The sequence below is a fragment of the Pseudorca crassidens genome, chromosome 7, assembly GCF_039906515.1.
Source record: "Pseudorca crassidens isolate mPseCra1 chromosome 7, mPseCra1.hap1, whole genome shotgun sequence".
In the NCBI taxonomy this organism is placed as follows: Eukaryota; Metazoa; Chordata; class Mammalia; order Artiodactyla; family Delphinidae; genus Pseudorca; species Pseudorca crassidens.
This window is the reverse complement of record NC_090302.1, coordinates 72,183,346-72,210,768: the sequence shown is the minus strand read 5'-3', so window position 1 is coordinate 72,210,768 and position 27,423 is coordinate 72,183,346. Positions and strand designations below refer to the sequence as shown.

General features: G+C 38.6%; 1 protein-coding gene across 10 annotated transcripts in view; it reads left to right on the top strand.

Moving 5' to 3' along the window:
- The window catches only part of ELAVL2 (ELAV like RNA binding protein 2), a 135,714-nt gene that overhangs the window by 43,557 nt on the left and 64,734 nt on the right, over positions 1 to 27,423 (top strand). For 4 of the 10 annotated variants that reach the window (XM_067744533.1, XM_067744530.1, XM_067744531.1 and 1 more), the window contains exons 2-3: positions 17,611 to 17,701; positions 20,484 to 20,727. In XM_067744533.1, coding sequence (XP_067600634.1) covers positions 17,630 to 17,701; positions 20,484 to 20,727 — 316 coding nt within the window. In that variant the 5' untranslated portion in view covers positions 17,611 to 17,629. The remainder of the gene's footprint in view (positions 1 to 17,610; positions 17,702 to 20,483; positions 20,728 to 27,423) is intronic. The other 6 variants (XM_067744537.1, XM_067744535.1, XM_067744536.1 and 3 more) reach the window with 2 other exon arrangements.

The window sequence follows — 27,423 nt, the reverse complement described above, 5'->3', positions numbered from 1 at the left end:
GTTATATGCTAGGCTCCGAGCAGATGCCTACCATGTACTTTAATTACTGATTATGGCAGGATATCTGTAGTGCATGGTTCTTAAGTCGGCATCTGAACATCACTGTCAACTGTTTAGCAAGAAAGTGTTTTGACTTGGTATGTGTTTAAACATTTTTATGTTAAACTTTACTCAGTCTATTACGTCTGCTGTTGGTGGTTTAAATATTTGGAACTTAGTATACGAGAGTTTTTGGTCTGCTTGCAGGTCAGTTTAAGGCAGATACTGGCCTTATTATTATTATTATTCTTTGGACCAAGTGAAGAAGGCACAGCCTGGCCTATATGCAGGACTTTTGTTTATTTGAATTTCCCGAGTTACAGTGATTGTGACAGCTTGACCTTAGCACAAATTAGAAATGTGCTGTTAGAAGAGGAGGGCAGAAAACAGTTCTATAGAAGGTTAGTGTCTTAAGAGCAATACTGTACATAGTATTTTACAATTTTTATAAGCTATCTTTTTCGTTTTAATCAAAGAATTTATTTAAAAAACAACCTGTATATAAGTATATATTAAAAGTATGATGAAAACAATGGAATAATATATATCAAGCTGTTATCTCTATGTCAGGTGGGGCAGGAGGGGTGGTTTTAGAGGAAGATTTGGGAGGGAGATTTAAATTTGAATGTGTAAGCTGTTGTTTTATCCATTAACTTATTTCTTATAAAAACTCTGTTTGCTAGGCGAAGTGGGAAAAATCTATACTTTATAGATGAGGAGAGTTACTAAGGTTAAAAATTTGTCAAAGATCACAAACTACAATATTTGCCCCCTGCCCCCAATCAGTTCCTAGCCCTAACTTTGTTCGATGGCGAAAGCTTAAACTCCAGATTTCCCTCAAATGCTCCGTAGAATTGAGACTTGTCTTTTCTTGACCTTGGTTTACCTGGCCATCACTTAACTCTTCTGAAGAACTAAACTGAAGCCTTCATTTTAATACAGGTGGATGCAGTTTGTATCCATTTTAGGATATTCTGATATTTTAGGTATGGGAAATAGTAGCCATACTTGGGAATTGCTGTGTGTTATAATGATAATTTTGATTTGAGTACAGACTGATCCAGTGCACTCATTTCTGTAACCTTGGCCCTTAATGAAGAATATAATAAGAATCTTGACATGGGCCAACATAATTAATGGGAGCTAAGAGGTGTACCTCTTATCTGAAATTCACATATTCTAGAGTTTAGCTTTTATAAGGTTATAGTAAACTGACCAAAAATATGAGAAAGTGATTATGCAAAGACCCATAAGGAGTCAGTGCTTAAAAACTTCCATTAAGTTGGAGGTATTTAGTATGTGGAAAACCATTTCCCCGGGTTTATTAGGCTGAAAGCATACCTTAAGAGTTTATAACAACCAGGCATCAAGGGGAGAACATAAATAATTGACAGTGTTTAAACCTGAGAATTTCAGATTCTGTTCGGTAAGTTCTCTATTGTTTGACTACTTTCTTGTTTTGGAATCTCATACTGGATTAGTAAACAAAAAAAATTTAATGCCAAGTGTTGGTCTGTTCCCAGTTCATGTTTTATAATACAGTCCTGGAAGAAGAGAGAATCGACCTAGGTTACATCCGAGGTTTAGCACAGTGGGCAGTATACCCTGCACATTTAGGAACTCATGCCCCTTGACCTTATTATAAAGATTGGACTCGAAGTTCATGAGGAGTTTTGTTTTTAAGGAAAGTTACCATGGATTTTGGGGGTGGTGGTGGAATCAATAGCATTAAAGTAATACTCTGCAGCCTAAAGATTGGCAGTTGATAAAGCATAATTTAATGTGCCCTATAAAACCCTTAATCTTTTAGTTCCCCTGGCTTTTTATTTTTTAGCTGTGGCTTTTAGTTAACGAGAAGAGGTGAAAACTGTAGTTTTCTCTTAGTCTCTGCAATTACTGAAACTTTCAATGCTGAGACAGTTCAGGAGATCCTCGGGGGAGACCATTATTTGGCATTGGGTGGTGGTATCTTCTGCTTTGTTCAGACCTCTATTTCTAGAGAATTCTTTATTTCTGGAGAATTGGAAAGAATGGTGAGTTAATTATCTTAGGACTTTAACCAAATTGTAATTTCTGTGATGTTGCCAGATGGTCCTAGGGACAGTTTTGCAGTTCTTTAAAGACTTACAGTGGAAACAAAATAGCAGCTTTGGGGCCATGGAAGAATACATTCAGCCTACCCTCTAGTGGTTCATTCCTTTAACCGCCTCCCAACGGGGGCATTCACCCCACTGGGAAAGCAGCCAGTCTTTAGGCAGGGCTTTCGCAGGCTCAGGGATCACCTTTGTCCCACTGCCTGCCCACTCTGCAGGTTTGAAGCAGGTTTTCATGGGAATCTATTTGGGTACACTGAAGGCAGCAGGGAAAGTGCAAAGTAAGACCTCTTTACGCTTCTGTTCTGTCCCTACTTACCCTCTATTCTATCTCCAAATATAATTCGTGGTATGTCATGAGACAGTGTTTAGAGATGATAACCTTGAAATTTGTTTATATTAATTCAAGGGCTTCTGGTATAATGCAAGGTAATTTTTATCTTTTTGTATATGGATCACTTGCCGCCTGCCCCAAATCCTGGGGATAAAGCACTTAATGTGTCCCTTCCCTTCTTTATGGTCTCAAAATATTTAATTAGGTCTGAATTAACTTTCTCCTCAGTCTCTGGAAGGGACAGGATATACTTAATTCTGTATGGACAAGATAGCTTTTAGTTAGTCCTAATCCAGAGTAGTATAACATGCCAAAATCGATCTCCTTTTAAGAGTGCTTTGAATGTATGTGGAAGACTTATTAGGATGTATAGTAACACGGAATTGATACTTTTTGTTTGTTTGTTTTTGGCCACGCCCTGTGGCATGCGGGATCTTAGTTGTCTGACCGGGGGTCGAACCCACACCCCTTGCATTGGAAGTATGGAGTCCTAACCACTGGACCGCCAGGGAAGTCCCGATGCCTATTTTTGCTTCTTTATTATGCTTAGTCCTTGGAATATTTCATAGATAATTAGCTCTAAAATTAAAGAACTTGAGTTTAGATGAACTTGATATGTCAAAAGTAGTTAAGATTAATTCATTCCACTCCAGGCCATCCTTAATGTATCTCTGTACTGTACCTACAGTGACATTTTCACGCATTTTACACTAGGCATTATTGTCTTTTCTATTCCCCCACCCACTTGCCAATATTGTAGTCTTCTGAAACTTTCCATCACCATAGTAGAAAGGCTGTGCGCCCTTCAGCATGTTTGACCTTTAGGCTGTGATGTTTTACTTGAGATCCAGCCCTTGCAGGGACTAGGACAGTCAGGCTGAAGAGAAAAGCTGGTACTGGGAGAACAGCAGAGAACATGCTCCATTTGAAGGGCAGCCTGCTGGCTCATAGCTCTGTGGGAATATGGCCTCTGTTGCCAATCTGTTTGTTTATTTTTTTAAAGAGAAGCTGGGAATTTTTTTTAATAAATGTGAAATCGCTAAATTGGTAAAGTTTTATATGCTGGACACTACTAGTTAAAAAAAAAAAAAAGGACATTGAATAGACCAAATAACACATATTTGCAGAATAAATCCCCCCTCCGGCATCCAGTTGTGACTCTGGCCTGAAGATCTTGAGCGTTCATTGCCTGACTGCTTGTTTCCATCTATCTCTTGGCTTTCCTCCAAGAGGCATATGCATGATCATATGTGGTTACTAATGACTATATTTTTGGCACCTTTCCTTACTTCTTCTTTTAGATGTGATCCTGTAACCTCTTAATGACTTTGTGCATGAATTAAGCGAAGTCCATTGTTGCCTTTATTCTTGGTGTTATTTACTCTGATCATTTGACTTAGCCATGTACTTGAATGCGTTATACCTTAATTAGAAAGACTTCTGACTTCCTACCCCAGATTTTCTTCCTGCTGGTCAGAGCCACTGTTGGGTATTATTCACCATGCCATTGGTATATGATGAACTGTATACCACGAAGAATGTCAGAAGTGGCCACCTGGCTGTTGTCATTTCTGTTGGCCATGTTGAGTAGGTCTTAGTTAATGTGTAGCCAACCTTGACAGATAAATAAGAGGATTCATTTGTTTGCGTTTTGGTCCGTTCTTAAATGTAGGAAACCAATCGTTTTTAGTCTCAGCAAGTCAAGAGATGGGTCATTTTCAATTAGAACAAGAAGTTACTTTGGTGAAATACTGCTTTGTCTTGGCCAGTGATGCATAGTGATTGTTCTTTCTTGATCTGATGGCAGTGAAATTCACTCTAATGACTGTTCCAATGCAGTGAAAGTTTTGTCCAGTCTTAATTTACTACTCCTGCTTCTACCTCAGTGATTCCCTTCCTCTGTTCTTGCTCTTCTTGAAATACAGACCGAAGAACAGTATCCTGATTCCTCAACTTACTTCCAAGGGCTGCACTCCCCTGACCTTTGCTGTGAATCTTGGGTTTTAGCCTGAGACAAGATGGCTTTAAAAAGCATGCTTGAGGGGGCTTCCCTGGTGGCGCAGTAGTTGAGAGTCTGCCTGCCGATGCAGGGGACACGGGTTCGTGCCCCGGTCCGGGAGGATCCCACATGCCGCGGAGCGGCTGGGCCTGTGAGCCATGGCCGCTGAGCCTGCGCGAACGGAGCCTGTGCTCCGCAACGGGAGAGGCCACAACAGTGAGAGGGGCCCGCGTACCTAAAAAAAAAAAAAAAAAAAGCATGCTTGAGCAGGGCTAAGGGTATAGAAAATCACATTTTTAAACCATTCTACTTCCCTTATATTGATGATTCTCAAGCAGAGATTGGCAATCAAAATCAAGTCAAGAAACTCTTTAAAATATGTCTTAGAGCGTACTCGAGTAAATTTCCACTCTCTTTACAGAAAGTGAAAAATTTGGGTTTGGGGCCATAGGCTCAAGGATGGCTTGAGAATCTCTCTTTTTTTTTGTTTTTTTTAAATCTATCTGAGATTAAAGTAGTAGATGATGGTAAAAATTTCTTTCCTTTTAGGTTGATCTGAAAGAGATTGCAGTCATAACTGCTCTGGACTAGGATGTTGCTTGTTACATAGCAGGTACTTTCTGAAAGTCTTGTCAGTGGTAAAATACAGTGCATTTCCTGCTAAGCAATTTATGTGTTAAATCTACTGTACTGAGAGAATTCTTTTAAAGAAACTTGCTCTTTATATGGGATAAAAGTATAGCAGGAAGTGGGTACCAAGAAACTCCTAGCAGTCCTAAATCAGGAAAACTTTTCAGCTTGTGATTGTAATTTCAAATTTTCATAATGCAGAAATCCAGTTTAATGTTGAAATGGGAAAGCTGTGTACAATCTCCTGTTACCCTCTAGCATTTTAAACATTGGGAAGCAAGATGCTTCATTTCTGCTCAAATATATGTTCAGGCTCAGATGTTTAAGTTAGCAGTGGTAGTTTCCATGGCAGCAGTGACTTTGCCCTTTTATCTTTTTCTTCGACAGCTCAATATTTAGCATAGGTTGTCCAGAGGGATTATTATTCCTGGCTTTGTGTTCTTAAAGACTTTTTTGGGAGCCTTTGACTTCTCTGGGTGCAGGTGTGTTCCAGAGAAGCTCCCTGAGAGGTGGAATATGAGTCTGTTTTGTATACCCTTGTTTTCTTAGCATCTTGCACAGTATGCCTGTCATATCCAGTGAATCAGAGATGTTGCTTCTCTCTCCTGGGTGGTTTCTTCTGTACTCGCAGCTTCCTGAGACCTTGGCTGTGCTGGAAGAGAGGTGTTAACTCCCCAAGTGGTCTTGGTTTTTCACATTGGTGGTGAAGTTTGCTTTTTTAAACTGTGATGTGATGACAATGGACCACTCCTATATTCTCCTCTCTTCCTTCCTGAGGCTTGTGTTGTTTTAAACAAAGGCTTGTAGCTAGGATTTTTTTTTTTTTTTTTTTAAAGCTGATTCAGCTTAACGCTTGAGCTCAAAATATAAGAATTAGTAGGTGTATCTGGAAAGGTGTGTCTGGAAAGGGATGTGTGCATATGTTAGTGGTGGGGAATGACAGCATACTATATGTCTGCCTTCCTTCCCCTTCATTATCAACCTGCGGTGACTTTGGCTCCTCCAGGTATGTAGAGTTGCAATAGAAGGTTTCCTGCATGGCAGGGAATATAAAACCACGTGAAAAATTCCATAAATAAATGGGATTTTTTTTTTTTTTTACTTGTCACCTTGAATTGCACTTCACAGCATTGATGCTCTTTCTTTTATGGATCTCTGTGCACATTTATTGCTGAAGAGACAAAGGTGAGTGTAGGCTAATAGGAGCACAGAGGAGGAGTGTCTGGCTCAACTGAGTGGTTCACAGAAGCCTTCCTGGAGGCGTTGTGCCTCCTTTTCATGTGCTGAGGATGTTTCCATTACCAGGAGAAGAAAGGTAGTGAGGCTCTTGCTGGTGGAGAAAAGACCGTGAGTAACAGTGGGAAGCAGCCTGTGTGTGGGAGGAACCGCTGGGAGATTGTTCGAGCCTCATGTGTGCAACGTGGAGGGGTGGGCATGGAGCGGTGGGCATGCCCGTGGAGGGGGAGGTGGGAACCAGGTCAAGTCCGATGATGCCTCACTGCAGGCTGAGACGTTACTCTGTATGCAATGTGGGGTCAGTGAAGGCCTGAAAAAGAGAAATGGTCCTGGGATGCTGACTGTTTTTAGGTAGATCACTGTAGCAGTGGAATGGAGGATGGATTGGAGAAGGGACAAACCTGGAAGCAGAGATCAGGTAGGAGGCTTCAGATGGAGTCTCAGCGCTGGTTACAAATCCCAGTTTCTCTACTTAATAGCTGTATAGTTTTGAAATCCTTATTTGTAAATGGAAACTAATGTATATAGCTCATAGTGCACAAGGTGATTAAATGGGATTTTGTCTGTAAAATATGAAGCTTCAGGCCTTGCCCAGAATAAGGAATCAAGGAATGCTACTTTTCCTTCCTCACTTTTCCCTACTCTCTTTCAGTCATAGGATTCATTAAATTCTACTACAAGAGGCAGTCAGATCATCTTTCCTGTAGCAAAAGATACCCAGATCCTTCGGAGAGTTCAGGAGGATGCCTTTTGTATTTTTCTTTTAATTAAACATGATCTTAAAACCAACATTAGTGCAGTCTTAGAAAATGTGTAAATTCAGGTCATTTTGAAAATCATGATAGGAGAAAGATGGTAGGAGGCCATACAGTTGTGTGTGGATGTATATGGATCATTGCCCTGATTTGTGAATTGTAGCAACTGTGACACTATGCAGAACATCTTAGTGTGCAGATTATCGATCTAGCATACAATCATGGATGAGACTTCTGCGTTCTTTTTCTGCCTTGTATTGTAAATAATAAATCTGAATTTAAATAGAAGATGCTTATGTCATCCTTGGAGTTCTTAGCAAAAGGAACAGTGAGGTAGCAGTTTCTAATCTTAAATACTAAAATTCCAAGAGGCTGAGCAGCTGATGATGAGAAGATTGAATTGGGGAGGATGGAAGGCATGTGTACTCTTCTGTGCGTTGGGTGCGGGGTTTTACTCTTTAAAGTAAGGTAAATTAAAATAGACAAGGCTGTAATTCCGATGTGGAACATTTAGGCTATTGGCATCCTTTGTACTTAAATATAGTATTTGGAGGTCAGGGGTCGAAAATTGCAGCATTTTAAGTAAAAATTCTAATCCTCCTTAGTCACCATTTGTGACCATGTGCTAAATGTAGTTTAACATAGCATGTGCTTCAGGGGCCCTACACAGGAGTTGACAGTCATGATTGGGCAGTCTGCATACTTCACTTTCTGTCCGGTGTTCCCTTTTCAAGTTAAGAAGCTCCCAACACAGCTCTGCACCCTGTTGCCCATTGAGACATGGAAACAAAGCAAAACAACTATGCCTTAACCTAAAAGACAGATGAGCAAGTTCTCTATGCCAACACTTTAAGGTGCATCTTCCTTTGCCCAGCAATAATGATAATAGCACTTCAGAATTTGTAAAGTGCTTTGACATATCTGTCTAAATTATATGCATATAATTGAAGCTTTTATAGAGAACAGGCCCCTTTACCTCCTCTCCCTCTTACCAGAGTGGAAATAATTCAAAGGCTAGATGTGTGGGGTTTTTTCTTTGTTAAAATATAGCCTGTGGTTACACGTGCCCCCTTTCCCAACTTCAACCTATGGGTGATGGAGATTGCTTCTCTTCAACTTTTGGAACTATGCATGTACATACACAAATAGGTTCTGTATACATATATATGCTCACACCCTTGCTTCATTGTTCATTTATACAATGGGGGAACTTGCCTCAATGCACTTTTAAAGATCCTTAACTGTTTATTTAAAATATGCTTTACCTTAGTGATAAGAAGGTAATTTGCAAAGTGGGAAGTCTGACAGAAGTTGAAGTGACAGTCATTGACAGGGAACCCAAGCACCTTAACTCCTTTTTTCCTGTTAGAGAGGTATCCAAGATCTGGGATTGGGTGTGTATGCCCACTATGGATATAAGCAGGCAAGGTCTGAGGCTAAGAAAGACCTTACCCTCATCTGTAGTGTATCGCATTAATTTTCTTTTTCTTTTTAAACATTAACTCTTATTTTTTTCTTAGTTTTTCTTTTTTTTTTTGGTAATGAAAAGCATCACTCGAGATAGATTCATTTATTTTGTGAAGGTAACACAAGTATGCACCATGGCCATGTGAAAAGAACTTAAAGAGTCTTGTTTTCTGTGTCTTAAAATGCACACTTCCCAACACTTTAGAATGCTGATCCCTGGAAAGGGGTGAATCCATACGCTGAGAATCTTTTTCTTTTTCTTTTTTTTTTTTTGCGGTACGCGGGCCTCTCACTGTTGTGGCCTCTCCCGTTGCGGAGCACAGGCTTCGAACGCGCAGGCTCAGCGGCCATGGCTCACGGGCCTAGCCGCTCCGCGGCATGTGGGATCTTCCCGGACCGGGGCATGAACCCATGTCCCCTGCATCGGCAGGTGGACTCTCAACCACTGCGCCACCAGGGAAGCCCTTTCTTTTTTTTAAATTAATTTTTATTGGAGTATAGTTGCTTTACAATGTTGTGTTAGTTTCTGCTATACAGGAAAGTGAATCAGCTATACGTATACATATATACACTTTTTAGATTTCCTTCCCATGATTTCCTTCCCATATATACACATATATACGTATACATATATACACTTTTTAGATTTCCTTCCCATGATTTAGGTCACTAAATCATTAGGTCATTTAGATCATTGAGTAGAATTCCCTGTGCTATGCAGTAGGTTCTCATTAGTTATCTGTTTTGTACCTAGTAGTGTATATATAAACATTAACTCTTACACACATTTCTAGGCAGCAGATTAACCAGAAATTTCCTTGTGATTCTCTCCTTTAGGCCCCCTCCCCCAATTGGAATCACTAGAAGTTAAAATAACACTTTGATTGCCAATCCTTGCCCCCTCTTGAAATGTAGTTAATAACCATAAGCTTAATTACCATAAGAAGTCACAGATGTATGTAGCTTGTTTTTTCTAGCTGCCATGTAGCTTTTAAAGAAAGCCATCTTTTGGGGAGGAGGGGAAGAGATGGACCAAAGGAAATAAAGTATCTTTCTTAGTGTGAATCATGTTTTTTAAGATGCTCCAACTTTCTGTACTAAATAATTTGTAGTCATGTTTCTAAATCAAACGCAGTTATCTCTTGGGAGTCTCAGGACTTTAAACATCAACTGAAAAGAAAAATACATTTCATAGGTGAATACCAGTGAAATGTTCTACATTTCAGAGAGGAAAGGAGCTGGCCCTCTGTGTTGATCAAGGTTTACACTCTCACAGTCCTTCCGTGGATGGGGGAGAGCCCCTTGTTCTATGCTCCACAATGCATTAATGAACTACAAGATTTTATATGTCCTAGGGTAGCGTCTCTTAATTTCAGTTTCTTTGAAGTTCAGTAGAAATATTTGTAGCCCCTCAGCGTTATTAAGGAAATATGCCTTCTTCTGTTGACATTTTATTTTGTTCACTTTATTTTGGTATAAGCTACTTGGGGTTAAACACTAACTATAGTTTTTAGTTTTCTGTGTGATGACAGTTAAGAGTAAAATAACCTTAGTGGCCAGATGGAGTATTGTGGCCCTTTATAACACTTCTGAGTTAAAAAAAAACAACAATATTCGTGACCATAAACCTTCCTTGTCTTTTATACTCCCTTTAAGACTAGGCATACTTGCTGTTTTGGAGCTCAAATATGACAGTATTCTACTGTCTGTATCCTACAGAGGAGCTATGTTTTTAACCTACCTAATGAAAACACTCAACTAGTGGGATTAATTTGAGGATTTCCAATCAATCTTTCACAATTTGTACTACCCTGAGGGGGTTCCTGTTAGCTGTGACTTTTGTAGAAGAATGTGAAGTTAATCCAATTTCTATGTTGATTACTATTTTAACTGTCTTAATTTAGCAATTCAAATTTATCTGCCTATACCAAACAAGAACTCTGCTACAAAACTGTGGGAGTAGTTGATTTTATTCTTATTATGCTCATAACCTATTTTAGGTTCTACAGACAAATAATGGCATGGAAATTAATAATGCCCACTGAGGTTGGAATGATTCATCACTAGATGGTAGTGTATTCTAGCCTATAACCAAGATTGAGTTAACCCCTGGCTTAACCTTGACTATGGTGGAGGTGTGTAAATGACCCTGTTGAAGAATATGGATTTTAAAGTTTAATTACACTTCACAAAAATGTAACTTATTCTCGTTATCTTCATCTACTTTGTCTTTCACCTATTGGGGTGAACTTTGAGATTTCTTTTTATTTTGAATCTGACAGCTTTAAGGGGCTGTCGTAGGTTACAAAGCCAATTTCTGACATGCTATACTCTTAGTAAGTAGTTTCATCTTTTAAGTTATTCTGAGTTTTTAAAAATTTTGCATTTTCTATTAAATGAATCACTTGCTTAATTCTTTAAAGAATCCATAGATAAAGTGGATAACTCTTGATTTAATATTATAAACCCAGATTTTCATATATTGGGTTTTCTTAAGGAGATCCCCCCCACCCCCAAAATAAGACATAACTTTCTATAGAAGTTTAATCCCTTTCTTAATCGTCATGTATTCCTAGTGCCCAGAAAGTAATAAATGAGTTGGTTTGTTTGAATGTGAACAGTTAGAATCTAAACCAGTTTCTTGATAATGAATTTAAATAGTTTACTGATGTAATTATAGTAAGTACTATAGTAAGTAATATGTTTCCTCCTGCCTAAGTCCACTTCTCACCCTGATCGGGGTCACTGTCATTCTACATCTTGGTTACTGCAATTATTTCTTGATTGATCTTCTTGTTTCCACAGTTGCTTAGTTCTTCCACACAACCATATCCAGTTTATTTTCACAATAGCCACGTGCTACTGTTTTTGCTCAAAACCTTTCTGTGGTTTCCTTTCTTTTTATGGTGACCTCTGATGGGGTTTAGGACACACTACCCCAAAGTACGGTACCTTGGCGTATTGACTATCTTAAGCTGAAGAAGTTTGAGAAAACTGCAGAAGCAGAAAGGTTATTCTGACCGTCTCTCTCTCTCTCTTCTTCCCTGAAACAGGTAATAAAATTCCCATGTGGAAGGTACCTTCCCTGTACCAGGAGGAAGGAAAACATTCCTATCACCCGTACAGGGATTTGGGACCTGGAAATCTGTATATGAGCAAACCTTATTAAACTAACCCATATCTTTTTAGTTTAATCCTTATCACTTACGACCCCCAGCCCAAACCCCTTTGTCTTGTCAATTCTTCACAACTTTATTGTTTATTTATCTAAAAGGTATATAAACTTTCTGCTCAGATCGCTTCTTTGGATCTTCATTCTCTTGTGAAGATTCCCATATACATGCACAAATTCGATAAAATTTGTATGCTTTTCTCCTGTTAGTTTGTCTTTGTCAGTTTAATTTGCAGACCCAGCCAGAACCCTAAGGGTGTTGAAGAAAACTTTTTCCTCCCCTGCACCTCCAAGATCCTATGTGGTCTGGCCTTATACCTCTTAGACTCATCTCCCTCTGGCCTCCTCCTAGCTTCACCCTAGCTGGTCTCTGCCTGGAGTGCTTCTCTTCTAGATATCCCTATGGGGATGTATTTATTTACTTTTAAATCTGTAACAAATAACCATGAACACTTGGTGCTTAAAAAAACACAGATTTATTATCTTACAGTTCTGAAGGGCAGAGTCCCCTGATGTGGGTCTCCTGGGCTGTCATCAAGGTATTGGCAGGGCTGCATTCCATCTGGAGATGCTAGGGGAGAATCTGTTTCCTTGCCTTTTTCAGCTTCTGGAGGCTGCCCACATTCTTTGGTTGATGGCTCCCTTCCATCTTCAAAGCTGGTGACTGTGGGTTGAGTCTTTTTCAGGTTGTACCACTCTGACACTGACTCTCCAGCCTCCCTCTTCCATTCATGTGGACTCTTCTGATTACACTGAGCCCACCTGGATAATCCAGGATAATCTTCCCATCTCAAGGTCATCTGATGAGCAACCTTAATTCCATCTGTATCTTAATTCCCTTGTCATGTAACGTAACATGTTCAAAGATTTCAGAGTTTAGGATGTGGGCATCTAAGGTGAGCCGTTATTCTGCCTACCACAAGGGCTGGCTTAACTGTCCTTTAAATCTTGGCCGAAAGCTCACCTTCTCAGTGAGATCTGCTGTTTAATACTGGAAAGTATCCATCCTCCATCTCCACATTTTCAGCACTCTTACTCTGCTCTACATTTTCTTTTATTCCAAAGCACACTTATTTCTAGCTAATGCACTGTTTTATACATGTGTACACCTATTGCAGATGTACACTCCAGGGTATTTCTTCATTGCTGTATCTCAAGTACCTAGGACAGTCCTTAGTTCATGGGAGTTGTGAACAGATGTTTGGTGGATGAATGGATGAGTGAACTGAGTGTGAAGATTAAGCCAGTCTTCTTCACTGGATCTTTGTTTTCCTGTTGCCCAGCATAGAAGCCAGATACGGACCTAGAATGAAGGAAGGGACTTGGGACCGACCCCCTAAACTCACTTGCTTTACTCTCTAACTGCAAAGCTTTTAATTCTGCCAGCTCTAGAACTACAAAACCTCAGAAAGACTGGCGTCAGAAAGACTGTGCAGTTTGCCTGTAGGAGCCATAAAGGGCTAAGAGACAGAGAAATGTTAACATTCACTGCCAGAGAACATTCTCCCTGTGACTTCTGCAGCTGTTTGGTGCAGTGTCTCTGGCAGCTCTTGGACCCTTGTTAGCCCCAAGGCCAAAAATCTGAGCTTGACAAGGCTGAGGAATCCTTGGAGCTGGTGAGGCAGCTAAAATGGTATGGGGGGGTAGGATGGGGAGTTGACAGGGATTCCAGGATTGAGGAGCTCTCTTGAAGTTTAAAGCCACAAATGTTTATTACTTTAGGAATGACAAAGCAAAGTGAAGAGGCTTAAAGAAAACAAACTAATGGCTTATTCTTAGAGCTGACATGTCTGCCCCATGAGTGCTTGGTTGACTCTTCTGTTGTTTTAATTCAGTAAAGCCAAATTTTATCCTGAAAATGCCACTTTAGTGATTTGAATGGGAAAGATAAAACATTCTGTAGGAATGGTGTCTGCTAGACAGATGACCCCACCTGCTGCTTACCCAGCTCTCATTTGTGAGCTCTCATTACTCACTTCACTGAGTATTTCGAGAGCTTTAGCTACTTGCCTTGAGTTCCTCAAAGGAAGATGCCTTTTGGCCAAGGCTGCTGTCTTTATCTTAGTGGGTTCTGCTCTTAAACTTTAAGACAAATTGCTTCCTTTCATCTTGTGACTTGGCCTTTAGAGAGGTTTGATGTCATCTGAGGGAAGGCTTTGCACTATACTGATTCTGCCCCGGTTCTGTGTTGCTCAAGGCATTGAGAACCCTCTAGCTGTAAATAAGTATCCAGACCAAGGTCACTTTATCCAGGCCAGACCTTTTGAGTGTGAGAGATGCTTGCCCTTTCCCCTAGCTATGATTCTTTTTAGAGATGTTACCTTTTGTGTTTGCTTATTACATTTTCTAGTTTCTATCAAATTAAAACCATTTGAGATCCACAGCTTAATTACGATGTTTTTAAATACCTTTGAGTTAAAATTTAATTTTTTCACATTTACCTGTACTTCTGCTGTTTTCTTGAAGTTAGACCCAGATTCCAGATGCCACAGCTCCATAACCCTGCTGGACAGAGGGTTACCATGTTTTTGGATTTGTCTTGGCTTCCGACTTTTTTGTCGTGGGCATATGGTCATAATAGGCTCTTGAAATAACAATCCGCAACTGATCACTCAAAAGGTAGTTTCCTTTTTCGTGCCATTGAACAAGAATTTGGATTTCAGTGGGTGAGGGTGGCTGATGGAGTGTGCCAAAAAATGAAAATATGCTTTCCTGATTATCGATGGTTTGAAGTACTTGAAGTGAGATAGAAGAACAAGCTACCAAGTTTGCATGTTATTTAGAAAGGTGATTGCCCTTTCAAGCTCCAGTTTTTTAAAAAAGGAACTACTCTTGTCCTTACATCTGTTTTTGAATGCTTAGTCTCTACAAACCCCTGAAATGGAAGTGGGATAGGTATGACTGAGGGCCTTCCAGGCAGCTGGAACTGCATGAGCAAAGCCAGAAGAATGTATGGTTTTCAGTGCACTGTGATTGCATGAAGGACAAGGAGCAGTTCAGATTTTCAGATGCTTGAATAAGTGGGCTGGTAAAAGCAGTTGTAGAGGATCTCAGATGTTTATACTCTTAATAATATAAGTAGTTTGTACTTTATTTGATAGGCAGCAGAGAGCTGTTGAGAGTTGAGGAAAATCTACCTGGGAAGAGTGTAAAGTGGGGATTAGGATGATGGAGGGACCTTTTGGGAGGCTGTAATTTGGTGGTCCAGGTAAGAGATGAGGGCCCAGATCAGGATGGTATACGTCACAGTGGACAGACAGGCTGGTGCAGATAGGCAGGCCTCACCAGGGTATGTGCAGTGACCCTTTCAGCAGTCCTGCTGTGACTTTAAACCAGAGATCTGATCCCTGAATCAGGTGGATTCTAGGTCTTGGAAACCTTTTTTTCCCCTTGCAGACAGTGTACTTAATGAGAATTCTCAGACTATATTTAGTATGTTTTTGATTAGCCATCTGTCTTGTTTGGTGGCTGTCTGAAGGAGGTTTGAAAATAGGAAAGAAGCTGATTACTTTAGTTTTCAGAATTTTTTATTAGGAAGTTTGGAAAATAGAGACTTTTCTTTTTCTCTTCATGTGACCAGGAAACTGTTAGTCCCAGCTATAAGCAGTCAAGCAGTAGCATTGGTTTCCTAAAATCCATTATTGTAAGAAACTTAAGATATGAAAGTACATAGAGGGCCATTTAAGTAAAAAAGGAAAAAAATTCCATTTTAAAAGTCTTTATAGAAATTTGGAAGTAAGCTATGAGTGAAAACATAAAGGCCACTTCCTCGCCTGTCCTCCACTCCCTTCAAAATCCATGCTCCCACCAAACTAACAACTCATCATTATCTCTCGGAACCCAGGGAAAGTTTAGAATATTCTAGACTGATCTGTGCTCAAGTGTCTTTTCATAAATTATTTCATGGAGAATAACAAGAGTTAGTCTCAGTTGACACAATTGATGTCTAAATTAAGAGGCGAACATATATTGAGACTTTTTTTTTTAAGCTTTAAAATTAATGGTTCTTTGTTGCTGGAATATGGCCTTTTATTTTCCTTCCAAAGAGTTTCAGAGCCAGTAGAATCTATAAATAGTGCACAGCCTGGTTGTCTGTGGTAGATTGAGTAGAGCAGAATTGCCTGTCCTTAAGCGAAGGGGAAGTAGCTTTACATTTTTAGTAACTGAATTGTTGGCCAGCAAAAAGGTAAGGGCCATGTGAGCAACTTATTTATAACTTCCCATAAAGGTATGTGTCTGCCTCAAGCAGAGAAACTGTCTGGGGTGCTTGAAATGTAAAAGTGCAGTAGAATCATTTTCCATACACAGCCTTCCTAGCTAGTTGGTGCAATAAAGTGATTGTTCGCATCCCTGGGGCTTTCAGAAAGAGGGGTGTCAATAGATTAGCTCATTAGCGTCCGCTTCCTGTGGAATGGAAGGGATGAGGCGATTAAATTCGAATCTATGGTTTTATGTAGTGAAGAATGTTTAGGTATTAACTCCTGAGGGTATGGAGGACATAAATTTAAGCTTGGTTTAACCTGTTAGGTGTGGTCCTCCTAACTGTTCTACCCATGTAGTCTAACCACAATTAGGTTCTTGTCAAAATACTTGATGGCTATGAAAGCACTTTATTTTTTCACAGGTTCAGTTCAACTGTGTGTTCTTTTTTTTTTTTTTTTTTTTAAATAAAGGACATAGAATCAGACTGAATTCCCTGGTAACAGTGGGAGAAGGGAAGAAGAGTAAAACATTTTCATGGCATCCCGTAAAGTGTATGTTAAACCCTTTAGATAGATGCCGGAAAATGGAATCTGTTGTCACATGTTACAAATTTCATCGCACTTGCCTCAAGAGTAAATAACGTACAGCCAGGTTTAACTCTAAGGATGAAATTTTTATAATCATAAATATGCACATAAAAGACATTTTCAGCCCTCCTTTGTTACTTATTTATTTTCATAGACCGAGTTTTTCTGAATATTATGTTGACCATTTAAAGCATCTGCGTATATGGCTAAAATGTAAACCTTGGCTTTTGTGCCAGTATTGTGGCTCTGTTTAGTATTTGGGCAAGTTGTAATAAGTGGTAAATGGCCCATTAACTATATTGGAGGCCTCATAGCAACACTCATTTCAAATTGTGCTGGGTTTACAATTTACATATTAAAAAATGTTCACTTGATTTCGTTCAGGGACAAAGCTGACATCCTATATAAACATTGCTTCAAACGATCCTATTTATTGGTCCAATTATTTCAATTGAAGGATGCTGGTTTACTGCCTCTTAGTATATGTGAACAATTCTCAGCAAAACTGTTAGAGATCCTTTGACTATAGTGGCAGAAAAATCTCACAGGGTTTTGATTCACTTTTAATTTTAAGTCCCAGGATTAAGGATCATTTATTTATAGTATAATGTGACAGTGTGGGCAAATATAGCTTCTCTTAATGCCCTTTTGATATTTTGGGGAAAGAGTGCTTTTATGCAAAGCATTCACTAATGACTGCCTTTTCTCACTCTAAATATAATTTCATTCACATTTCCTCCCTTCTCCCACATCCTTAAGAGATAGGACAGCATGCAGCGTTTTGCTTCATTTTATTATTTAAAAAAATTTTTTTTAAGATGTGGTTTAAGGTAGTTCTTTAGGATAGATGCCAAGGTAACTAGTTAATACTGTTTTAAAATCAGGCTCTTAATTAAAAATGCTTAATTTGTGCAAGAAAACTACATGTTAAAATGAATTTGGAAAGATTAGATTGGAATTGCCTCAAATTCAATTAAGCCACACTGCATGGACGTGCTGGGAATATCAATACAATCACTGTAAATTTTGTACAAACTGATTTGTTGCATTATCTTGCTCATCTAACATACGGTACTTTTTGTGTCCATATTGCAGACGGCAACTCCAAACTAACATGGCAGTCAGACTGTGTGATGTGGCTTCTCTGCTTAGAAGTGGTTCGTGGGCAGCAGAGCCTTGGACCGGGGTCTGTGGGATTTTTCTTAAATTCTGTAGGCTACTTTTTTTTAGCATGTTGCAGGAGTGCTGAGGCCATACCAAACACTTGAACTTTTCATTTGGCGTACTAATTATTCTTACATTTAACCTATTGTGGTATGGCCATCATTAGGATGTAAAGCACATTGCAATTTTAGTGGTACATGTAGCATCAGAACCTGCTTTTGTATGTAACTTTTTATTATCTTATTTAGGATTTAGTACAGCCTCAAAAGAGTGACAAGCTTTTTTTAAAAAAAAAAAAGTTTTGGTATGGTCTGAATACTAAGTTACCGTAATTCTTTACATTCTGTTTACTATGTATTTTTTTGGTTACTAAATTTTGAAGTTATTTATAATTCCTGATGCTTAAAAAAAATGTCGAAATTGTAAATCTGGCTGAAAATTATTTGCCCAGTAACTGTTGAAAGAGTTTGCATTCTGTGAACAGTTGTGTTGAGCCTATCAATGGAATATGCATTATTTGTAAAATATAGCACATTAGTATCATTTTATTCTGAGCAGATGGTCCTATAGCTGAGAGATGCTGTAATTTTCAGCGCACACAGCCTACTGCAGCTGTTCACTTGAATGTTGGCTTAGGAGCTCATTCTTGCCACCTGAACATGGAAATAAATGTGCAATTAAGTGAGGAGTGTTTGTTGTCCTTGCTAAATCCTGCTAATTTCTGTCAATGAACGCTTATATATTTCAAATGCCATCCCAGTGAGCTTTAGTCCGAATCTCTTATTTGGGTCTCATATAGTCTCCACATATACCCTAAGGTTTGAATAGTGATTTGTTTTAATTGGCCTTGGCCACTCTCATCTTGTAGCTCATTGTTTTCCTAACTGCTGGGCAGAGGTTAATCCCACAAGCATTTTGCTGTGGAAAGAGTGACCCATGGCTAATATTCTATAAAGTGAAACAGTTATGGTTTATTAGGAAATCTGAAACCTCCTTTCTCAGTGTCAGATAAATTTGTTAATTATAATAAAATGCATATCTTGAATTGTTTCGGGTTTTTTAAAATATAGATTTCCAAAGGTTCCTTTATTTTCCTCCCCCCCCCCCACCCCAAAGTATTCTCTGAAAATACTTGCTCAAGAGAGGTAGCTTGCAGTTTGCAGAGTAAACAACCCATTTCTTTGAAAAGGAGATGAAGTTATGGAAGGGTTATAGGTGGTTTGGTATTTCATAGATAGCCTGGATTTTTGTCTCCTATTTTTTATCCTGATAACACTGATTCTTGTCCAGTCTGACCAGTCTCAATCTGTCCTATGCTGGCTTCTTTTATAAATATCTCTTGGCAGTAGAGATTTCTTCCTATTGCTTATCCACGGTTGTGCCCTTTTATTTTTCTTAGGCAATATGCTTTTAAAAGACTTTTTTTCTCTTTTCTTGTAACAGTCTTTGCCTCTACTTTGCTTTTTTTATTTTACCTCAAATTCTTTGCCTTTTATATGTTAAAACTTCCCTAAAACTAGCATCCTATCTATTCAAAATTGTCAATTTTGAGAAGTACTTCTTTGTGGAGCTGAGAGATGGATGAAGTATGAAGGATAATCCTTTCAGTGATGCTTTGATTTTTTTGGATTCCCCTACAAGCTTGGCTGTCCAAAGTAGATAGCTATTGGAGGATGGTTTTAGAGAATTTGGGGCTGTGGTTTGTAGCTCTGTTGCTCAAAGAGCATAGGATTGGTTTTTAGGAAACTAGATCCAAATTTGCTTACTAAGTGATTTTTAGAGTAGCCTGAAGAGTTTGAGGCCAATTCCCCCAACTCTGCTATTTATTCTGTATCTGGAGTTTATAGATACCTTATCACTTGCATTTTCAACAGGCTTACATGCTCAAATGAAAATTCCTTGGGCTCGTCTGTTTGCAAAAGTTGATATATTTACATTGTTGTTTGGTGGACTGGATAGGGATTTTTTTATTTTTATTTTTCCTTTAAAGTCAGAGTCAAGGCAAAATACCATTTTGAATTGTTTGGGGATTTTATTTTGACGCTGTAGGTCAGCTACCTTGTTGGTGATCTTTAGCTGCCAAGGTTGACAAGAATGGCTTGTTAGATTCTACAAGGTACACTAAGTACTCAGTTTATTATTCCCCAAGTTATCCTACAAACCCTTTTGACGCCCTAACATATAACATTTGCTATTTTCTTATTTCTTACCAACGATAGAGGTATAAGATATTGTCAATTAAAAACATTTTCAATATGTAACCAAAACAGTACATGTTGACAAATTTATATTTTTTTAAAGTACTCTTGCTTCTTGATTTTAAGTTAATGGATGTGTCAGTTTTAGAATATTTGAACTTTTAGGCTAACTGAATATCTCTGCAAAGTTAGGTAGACCATTTTTGGGGGCTTGTTTTTGGCAGCATGTTAAGCACTTTTATTTTCTGGTATTTTTAGTCAGGGTTTAATTCTATGCTCTTTGGTACTAAATTTCCTCAAGTCTGTGGACACATAGCAGGTGAGTAAGGGTATGTGAGTAGACCCAGAATGCGGTTCTAGAGAATGTTAAAGATTTAAATTGTGCTTATGTGCATGTATGGAATATGTATGTGAAAAGTACAATTGTGATCTTAAATCGAATAGCTTAATGTGAAGTAAGAATTGCATAGGTGTCGCACTTTTTGAAGCTTTGTTGTAATTTCAGCTGAACGACTTGTGTTTAGTGACAAGTGTTTAAATTCTTCGATGGAATCTCTAATAGTTTGTGAAATATGAATTCTGACATTTCTTATCTTCTGTTTTTAGCAGGTAATTGCTGCCATGGAAACACAACTGTCTAATGGGCCAACTTGCAATAACACAGCCAACGGTCCGACCACCATAAACAACAACTGCTCGTCACCAGTGGACTCCGGGAACACAGAGGACAGCAAGACCAACTTAATAGTCAACTATCTTCCTCAGAACATGACACAGGAGGAACTAAAGAGTCTTTTTGGGAGCATCGGTGAGATAGAGTCCTGTAAGCTTGTAAGGGACAAGATAACAGGTATGCAGTTTTATGTAAGGTTCCTCACGTGTAAAGGATTGTGTTTTAAGGTATGGGAAAATAAGTTTACTGCTTGTAAATGATTCAGTGCTCGAGTTTTACACATCTAGATTTTCTCTCTGTTTCTGGCTACATCAACAGTATGAAACTTAGTTTTAGAGAGTTTTAAGTTTTCCTTTTAAAGCATCAAATAATATAATAACTAGACTTTTTTATAATCTGAACTATACAGTAACATCTTTGAAAAATGCTTTAAAGGTGTGTGTGTGTCTGGAGCAGCAAGTATCATGTTAACCTTTAGTTTTGAGATCTTTGAGCTTACATGATTTAGCATTTCAACAATGAAATACAAGGAGAATTGTTTTAGGAGAGGAAAAAACCTCTTAAAATGTCCTTTTTCTTAAGTCTCTATAGTCCTCCATTTGTATGGCCAAGTAAATGGTAATATTGACATTGTCAGTACGTAAATATTTGTACTGATACAATTTGAGTTTGGTAAGATCTTAGCTTCTGGAAAAAGTGGTATATGAGTGCTCCTCTTATAAAGGTAAGAATGAAAAGATGAGTATTTAGCCTTTAATGATGGTATATTTTGAATATTGGATAGTGGAAAATCTCCTTAGTGTTTTGTAAGATTTGACTAAATTTTTAGAGTAAGGCAAAACCTAATTAAGGAGAGTGTTCTTGGCAGAGAAGGGTTAATGCTTCCTGCGGGAGTTGTTTTTAAACACTGAAAACGAATGAAGTGTAGACAGACTCTAGCTTTTTCATGTTACTGTTAAATTTGAGTGATGGTGTGTATTAAATGGCTTATAACCAAAATATTAAGCTAAATATTTGAAATGAGGAAAGGATACTTAAAGGCAGTTTGAGGAGTTGGACGAGGAGTCTGAACTTTGACTGGTCGTATGATGTTGGTCACGTCAACCCTTGGCTTGAGCTTCAGGTTTCCCTTGGTAAAATGAGGTAGAAGGCAGAGGAAGGGGCGCCTAGCTAATTTCTGAGGCCAATTCTGACTTTTTCTGAGACGGTACCTTTAGCTGTTCTTTTATCAAGACAGCAGGGCTTATTGTCTCCAGGGTGACTTAGAGCTGTCACCTGGGCTTGGCCTCATAGTCGTATTTACTTGAGATACAGATTGAGGTTCACAGAGAGAATTTATTCATTAAACTCAAGTAAACCAAGTAAAAACTAAGTAAAACCTGGTTGTCATCAATCCATACATAATTATATTGTAACTAATTATGTTACTTAGACGTTCACCATGATTATCAGGAAGGTTTCTTTTTTGTTTTTGAATATTGATATTTGAATGGATGAGATTTTTCCATTTCTTTTTCCAAAATCAGTGTGAGCAGCATATGTAAAATTTATACGTGAAATTTATTAAAGAAACAGTTTTTGAAAAGTTGGGAAAAGTAGAGAACAAAGGCTTTTTATTACATGTGTCTGTCCTGGTACTGAATTTTATTTTATGTTTTTAGCAAAACAGCATCCTTTTATATGTGAATTTTGCAGTCTCTTCGACATAAATGTGATAAATGGTTTGAAGGTTTTGACATAAATGATGAAGTTTCTGGTTTGATTGCTTAGTAGTTATTCTTATTATTTAAAAAAATGTTGCTTGAACTAGGCATAAAGGTCACATTTTTTGTTATGGTAGATGAAAACAGTAAACCAATCATACATCCTTTGTATTAGGCATTTTCCACAGGAAACATTGCACAGATTTTCATCTCTTACCTCTGGTCAGTCTTGAATTACCTTACTCTTCTGTAAACCTTTTACTAGAACTATTATGTGGCAAAATTGGATAAATTTGACTTCTGTATCTTCAGACCCTTTGCTTCTCTGGCTTTACGTGGAGGATGGTAGTAATAGAACCACAGCGCATGGGTAATCTGAAAGAGTACCTGGTTAGATACTTAGATACTGGCAAAGTGTGTTAACATTTGTTGTCCATTTCTTTCACTCTCTCACCCCATTGCCTTTTCAGGGAGAGCTGGATAATGGAGGTTTCCACCATAGTGAAATTTCTGTTTAAAATCTCTCATAAGCTGAGTACCCAAGAAAATGAACAGTGAGCACCAAGGTCAAAAGATGTTTTTTCTAAGCGTAGTTCCATGATTTAGTCATAAATATTCCTCAAAATAACTGTTGCACTGGCAGACAAGTTTGAGAAAAGTCTGTACTCTGTAGTTTTTAAGAACCATATTGCAGATCATTAACATAATAAAAACTATATTAAAATCCTGCAGTAAAGAAACCAGTTTGATTTACAGTTCCCCAGTCTTATTTAATCACAGAACTCATGGCGGGGGGTGTGTGGAAATACCTCCTTGACACTAGATTTCCATCGAACGTGTTGCTTTGGAAGTCATTTGTTAACTGGTTATCAGAAAATCTGTAATTCTTCCATAAAACTTGTTCACGTCAATAAAATATGAGCATGTTTCGTAAAATGAACATCCATGATAATGAACTATAAATTAAAAAGTTGAGTAGGCACATCGGAATACTAAGGACCTCTTCTAGTAACCCTGTTTTGATTTGGCCCACTAATGTCTTATTCTTGGTATGTGTTAAATCAGTATTTAGACGGGTCTGAATTGTTTAGCTTCAAACATAAAATTACCTTAGTTTTTTTTTTTTTTGTTATTCTGAGTTTCTTAGTAAGTACTTGTATTGAACAAAATAGTCTAGTACGTAGATTTCTAAAACTGGGTTTTGAATTGTTGCACCTGGCAAAGTGGGCATGTCTTCTGAAGAAGCTACTATTAACATATCTGTAAAAAGGTTTTGAAAGAATCTGTGGGGATTTGGACCCTGCCCTGTGGCATTTAGCATTAGTCATCTTGAGCAGTTTTTCAGTATATGTTTTTAGGGTCAGGGCAGAGTTTCTCAGTCCCTCTCTAATTATCCAACTTATTCTACCTCCTGGGGAGCTACCAGGGCAGTTCCTGGTATCTGATTTTGTAGGAGCGGGAGCATTAATTGATTGGGTTGTAAGAAGACTGGGATCACTCTGTGGGAAGAAAATTTAAATCCCTCCTTTTCACTTTTCTTAAGTCTTTCCTTACTTACATGGTGCTAAAACTAAGAAACTGTGTTTCAGGCACAAAATACCTAGTTAGGAAAGTATGTACCTCTTTCCTAAGTCCTAAAAGAGAGTATATCATTTTTAGATTGTGTCATTGTTAGCAAATTAATGTCACTATTTTGATAGAATGAGGATTAGGGCAATACATTAAGAAATGTGTTCAGTTTCAAATACAATTATCTTCTCTCTAGTCGAAATTCTATTTATTATGTTGTTCATCAGGCTTGCTTTGGGCTTATGCCAGTTTTATGCTTCACCCTGTTTCCTATCTATAGGCATTAATTATGAGAAGCTAATGCTGTTTGTACAACTTAGCTGATGTCGGTCTGTCCCTTTGAGTTCTCAAATGCACTTCAGAGTCCTTGACACCTGCTGATGCTGCAGGAGTGAAATGGATTTTATGAAGCAGGGAATGAATAATAGAGTGTTGAGAGTCAGAAAAACCCTTGAGGTGACCTTAGCCAACTCCCTCGCTGACAGGTGAGGAGAGGCCCAGCTTTGTTGACATGTTGAGTCCAAGACTACACATCCATTAAATGGCAGAGCAGGGACTCTAATTCTGGTTTTCTCATTCTTCCCTAGCATGTTTCCTCCTTGCCTTTGTTGGAGGGCCAGAACTCACTCTTTAAAAGCTAAGCACAGGACCAGCTGATGAATTTCTAGTGAGACGTATAACTTGTACAGGGGTCACGAAGGGGCGTCTTCTGGTGAGTGGTGAGTCTCCCACAGGAGGAGAGTGGAAGATTTTTGAGGGTCAAGGAGTGAGGGATACATAAAACTAATGAAAGCATCCATGCTTCTCTAGAAACTTTAAATCTATGGTTGTCAATTCGGATAGTCTAGCCCTGTGGTTCCCAAGTCTGGCTGCATATCTTTACCTGAGGGAGTTTTAAATAATAAAGATTTCAGGGCTTCCCTGGTGGCGCAGTGGTTGAGAATCTGCCTGCTAATGCAGGGGACACGGGTTCGAGCCCTGGTCTGGGAGGATCCCACATGCCGCAGAGCAACTGGGCCCGTGAGCCACAACTACTGAGCCTGCGCATCTGGAGCCTGTGCTCCGCAACAAGAAAGGCCACGATACTGAGAGGCCCACACACCGCAATGAAGAGTGGCCCCTACTTGCCACAACTAGAGAAAGCCCTCGCACAGAAACGAAGACCCAACACAGCAAAAATAAAAACATAAATAAATTAATAAACTCCTACCCCCAACATCTTCTTAAAAAAAAAAATAATAAAGATTTCAGAGGCCCTGGGAATCTGTTGTCAGGAAAGCTCCCTAGGTGATTTGATGGGCAAGTGAGCAGTTTGGGGAATCATAGTCTTTATGGTCAGTAGAGTACCTGCATTGGAATTGCTTGGGATGACTGTCAGAAATACAAGTTCCTGGGCCCTGCCCAGATCTACCTATGGAATCAGTCTCTGTAGGTAGGGCCTGGAATGTGCCAATTACCTGGGAGTTATTGACTTCTTTTCCTGAATATTTTGCAGGGAGATAGAACCAGGGATTTCCAGGTTTATCTGAATTCTGGCTGGAGGTGGGTGGGACAGGTGGGTGTAACTGCAGTGCCTAATTGTATGGCAAACTAAGTTTCAGATGCTGTTCCCTCCCTAGCTTTTGATCTCCTGGGGGTCAGGACTAGAAACGTTGAATGTAAAAGTCACTGGGCTGTGTCTTTACTGAATGCCTGACCTGTCCTTAAAAGAGTGTGTGCGTATGTAGGTATGTGCGTATGCGCGTATGTAGGTATGTGCGTATGCACATATGTGTCTGTAAGTGTGTAATTAGTTTTCACGACTCCAGGATAGCTTGTTCTGTAGCTGTTAGTTTTCCTTCAAAAAGAGGAGATAAGAGAATTATAGTTGAAGACCTCAGGTAATGAGTGTTGCTCTTTTTAGTTTTGATGTGATAGCTTCATTCTTAGCCTAGGAATTGCTTGAGGTGCGCCCTATGCTGACCCTATAAGCTGCCAATTAGAAGCTTTCAGACAAAATGGAAAAACAAAGGCCAAAACAAACATATAAAAATACAAATTACAGGGGCCCAGAGGAGGGGAGGGGCTTTGCAGATGTAGATTATCTGTGGACAGGCAGTGCCTTGGCTGGGGTAAACTTCCTGAGGGCCCATGGGGTAAAAAATCTCATATAAAATGTGAGGGTTCTTAACTTATGTCCCTGTTGCTTCCTGAGAACTTCAAAGTTAGTTTTAATGCTGGTTTCTTTTATGAGGATAATGTGATTTTCAAACTTTATTTTGATGACACGATATTTTCCCCTCCTCTTTTTAACAAATATACTCTTAGCTCCTCAGGATTGAAACAGATAAGTGGTATTTTATAAGTCTAATGCACATCTTCAAACTTAATAGCATTTATTTACTGTGATGAAGTCAGTCAATCACAGTGAGCCCAAGGCTGTGATGAACACTAATTTGAAAATGTGGTTGTGTGCATCAATTACAGTCTTAAGGTCAGCTGTTAGTTGTAGGTATCCATAGTATCAAGAGATTAAGAATTCTGATTCTTGCAGACAGGTACTTGAAAAGATCTGGGCGGTTGGGTGGGTGGGTAGGTGAGTGGTGGTAGCTTAATAAATACCTCATTTTGCTGACTCTGGGTGCTATTTAATTAGAAATTTGGCAGAAAGGCTGGGTGTATGCCCAGGTATTCATAAAACAAGATAACTTGGCAGCACAGGGTAAATGCCGTGATGCCTAGTGTATTAACTGTGGAATATACATTTGAATATGGCTGTCTTTAGATATTAGTGGCTAAATTTGTATAAAATGAAATTTATATAATATGAGATGAAATTTACTTTTTTGTGGTATTGAAGAAACTATTTGTCTATTTATCAATATATCTTTAAACCACATTATTTTTCCATGTACTCTTGTTTTTTCCAAACATCATGACTAATCAGTCATTTCAAAAATTTGATGTTACTACTTGATGTTACTGGTTTTTATAAAGTTTCAGGGAAAAACTTTAAAATTTATTCTTTCAGGTTTATTTTTCTCCACTCAGACCTAACTTGGGTGTCTTATAGAACAATTTTCAAAGTGTCAGTCTTGATTAATTTAGATGAAGGATTTCAGGATGATGAAATTAGAAATTTATAAGATTTAAGAAACCAAGTACGTTTTTTTTTTTTTCTTTTTTTAAAAAAATCATCGTCAGGGAGGAAAAACTTTCCTCCACCCTCTTAGTTTAATTTGCAAGCCCCCAATTATTGAACCTAACAAAAGATAGGTTATACAATGTTATATGTCCATTGTATCTCAGTGAAACTGGGGGAAAAAGGGATTAACAGGAGAAGAGGCAACACAGTTTTTAGTAATATTTCACATGCATTGGAGTTCACAGAAAAAAAGTGAAGCAAAGAAGTTGTGAGACTCTGAGGCTTATATACCATTTTAACAAAGCAAAGGGGGTTTGGGTTCTGAGGGTGGGTAAATTGTAGGGGAGTGACCAAGAAAATATATAGGGGGAACTAATGGAAGATGAGAGCTATTTTAGCAAGGTTTATCTATGCAGATTCATCTTGGTGCTGACTCTCCATCCCCAGTGGTAAGAGTTGCTCTCCTCTTCCTGGTAT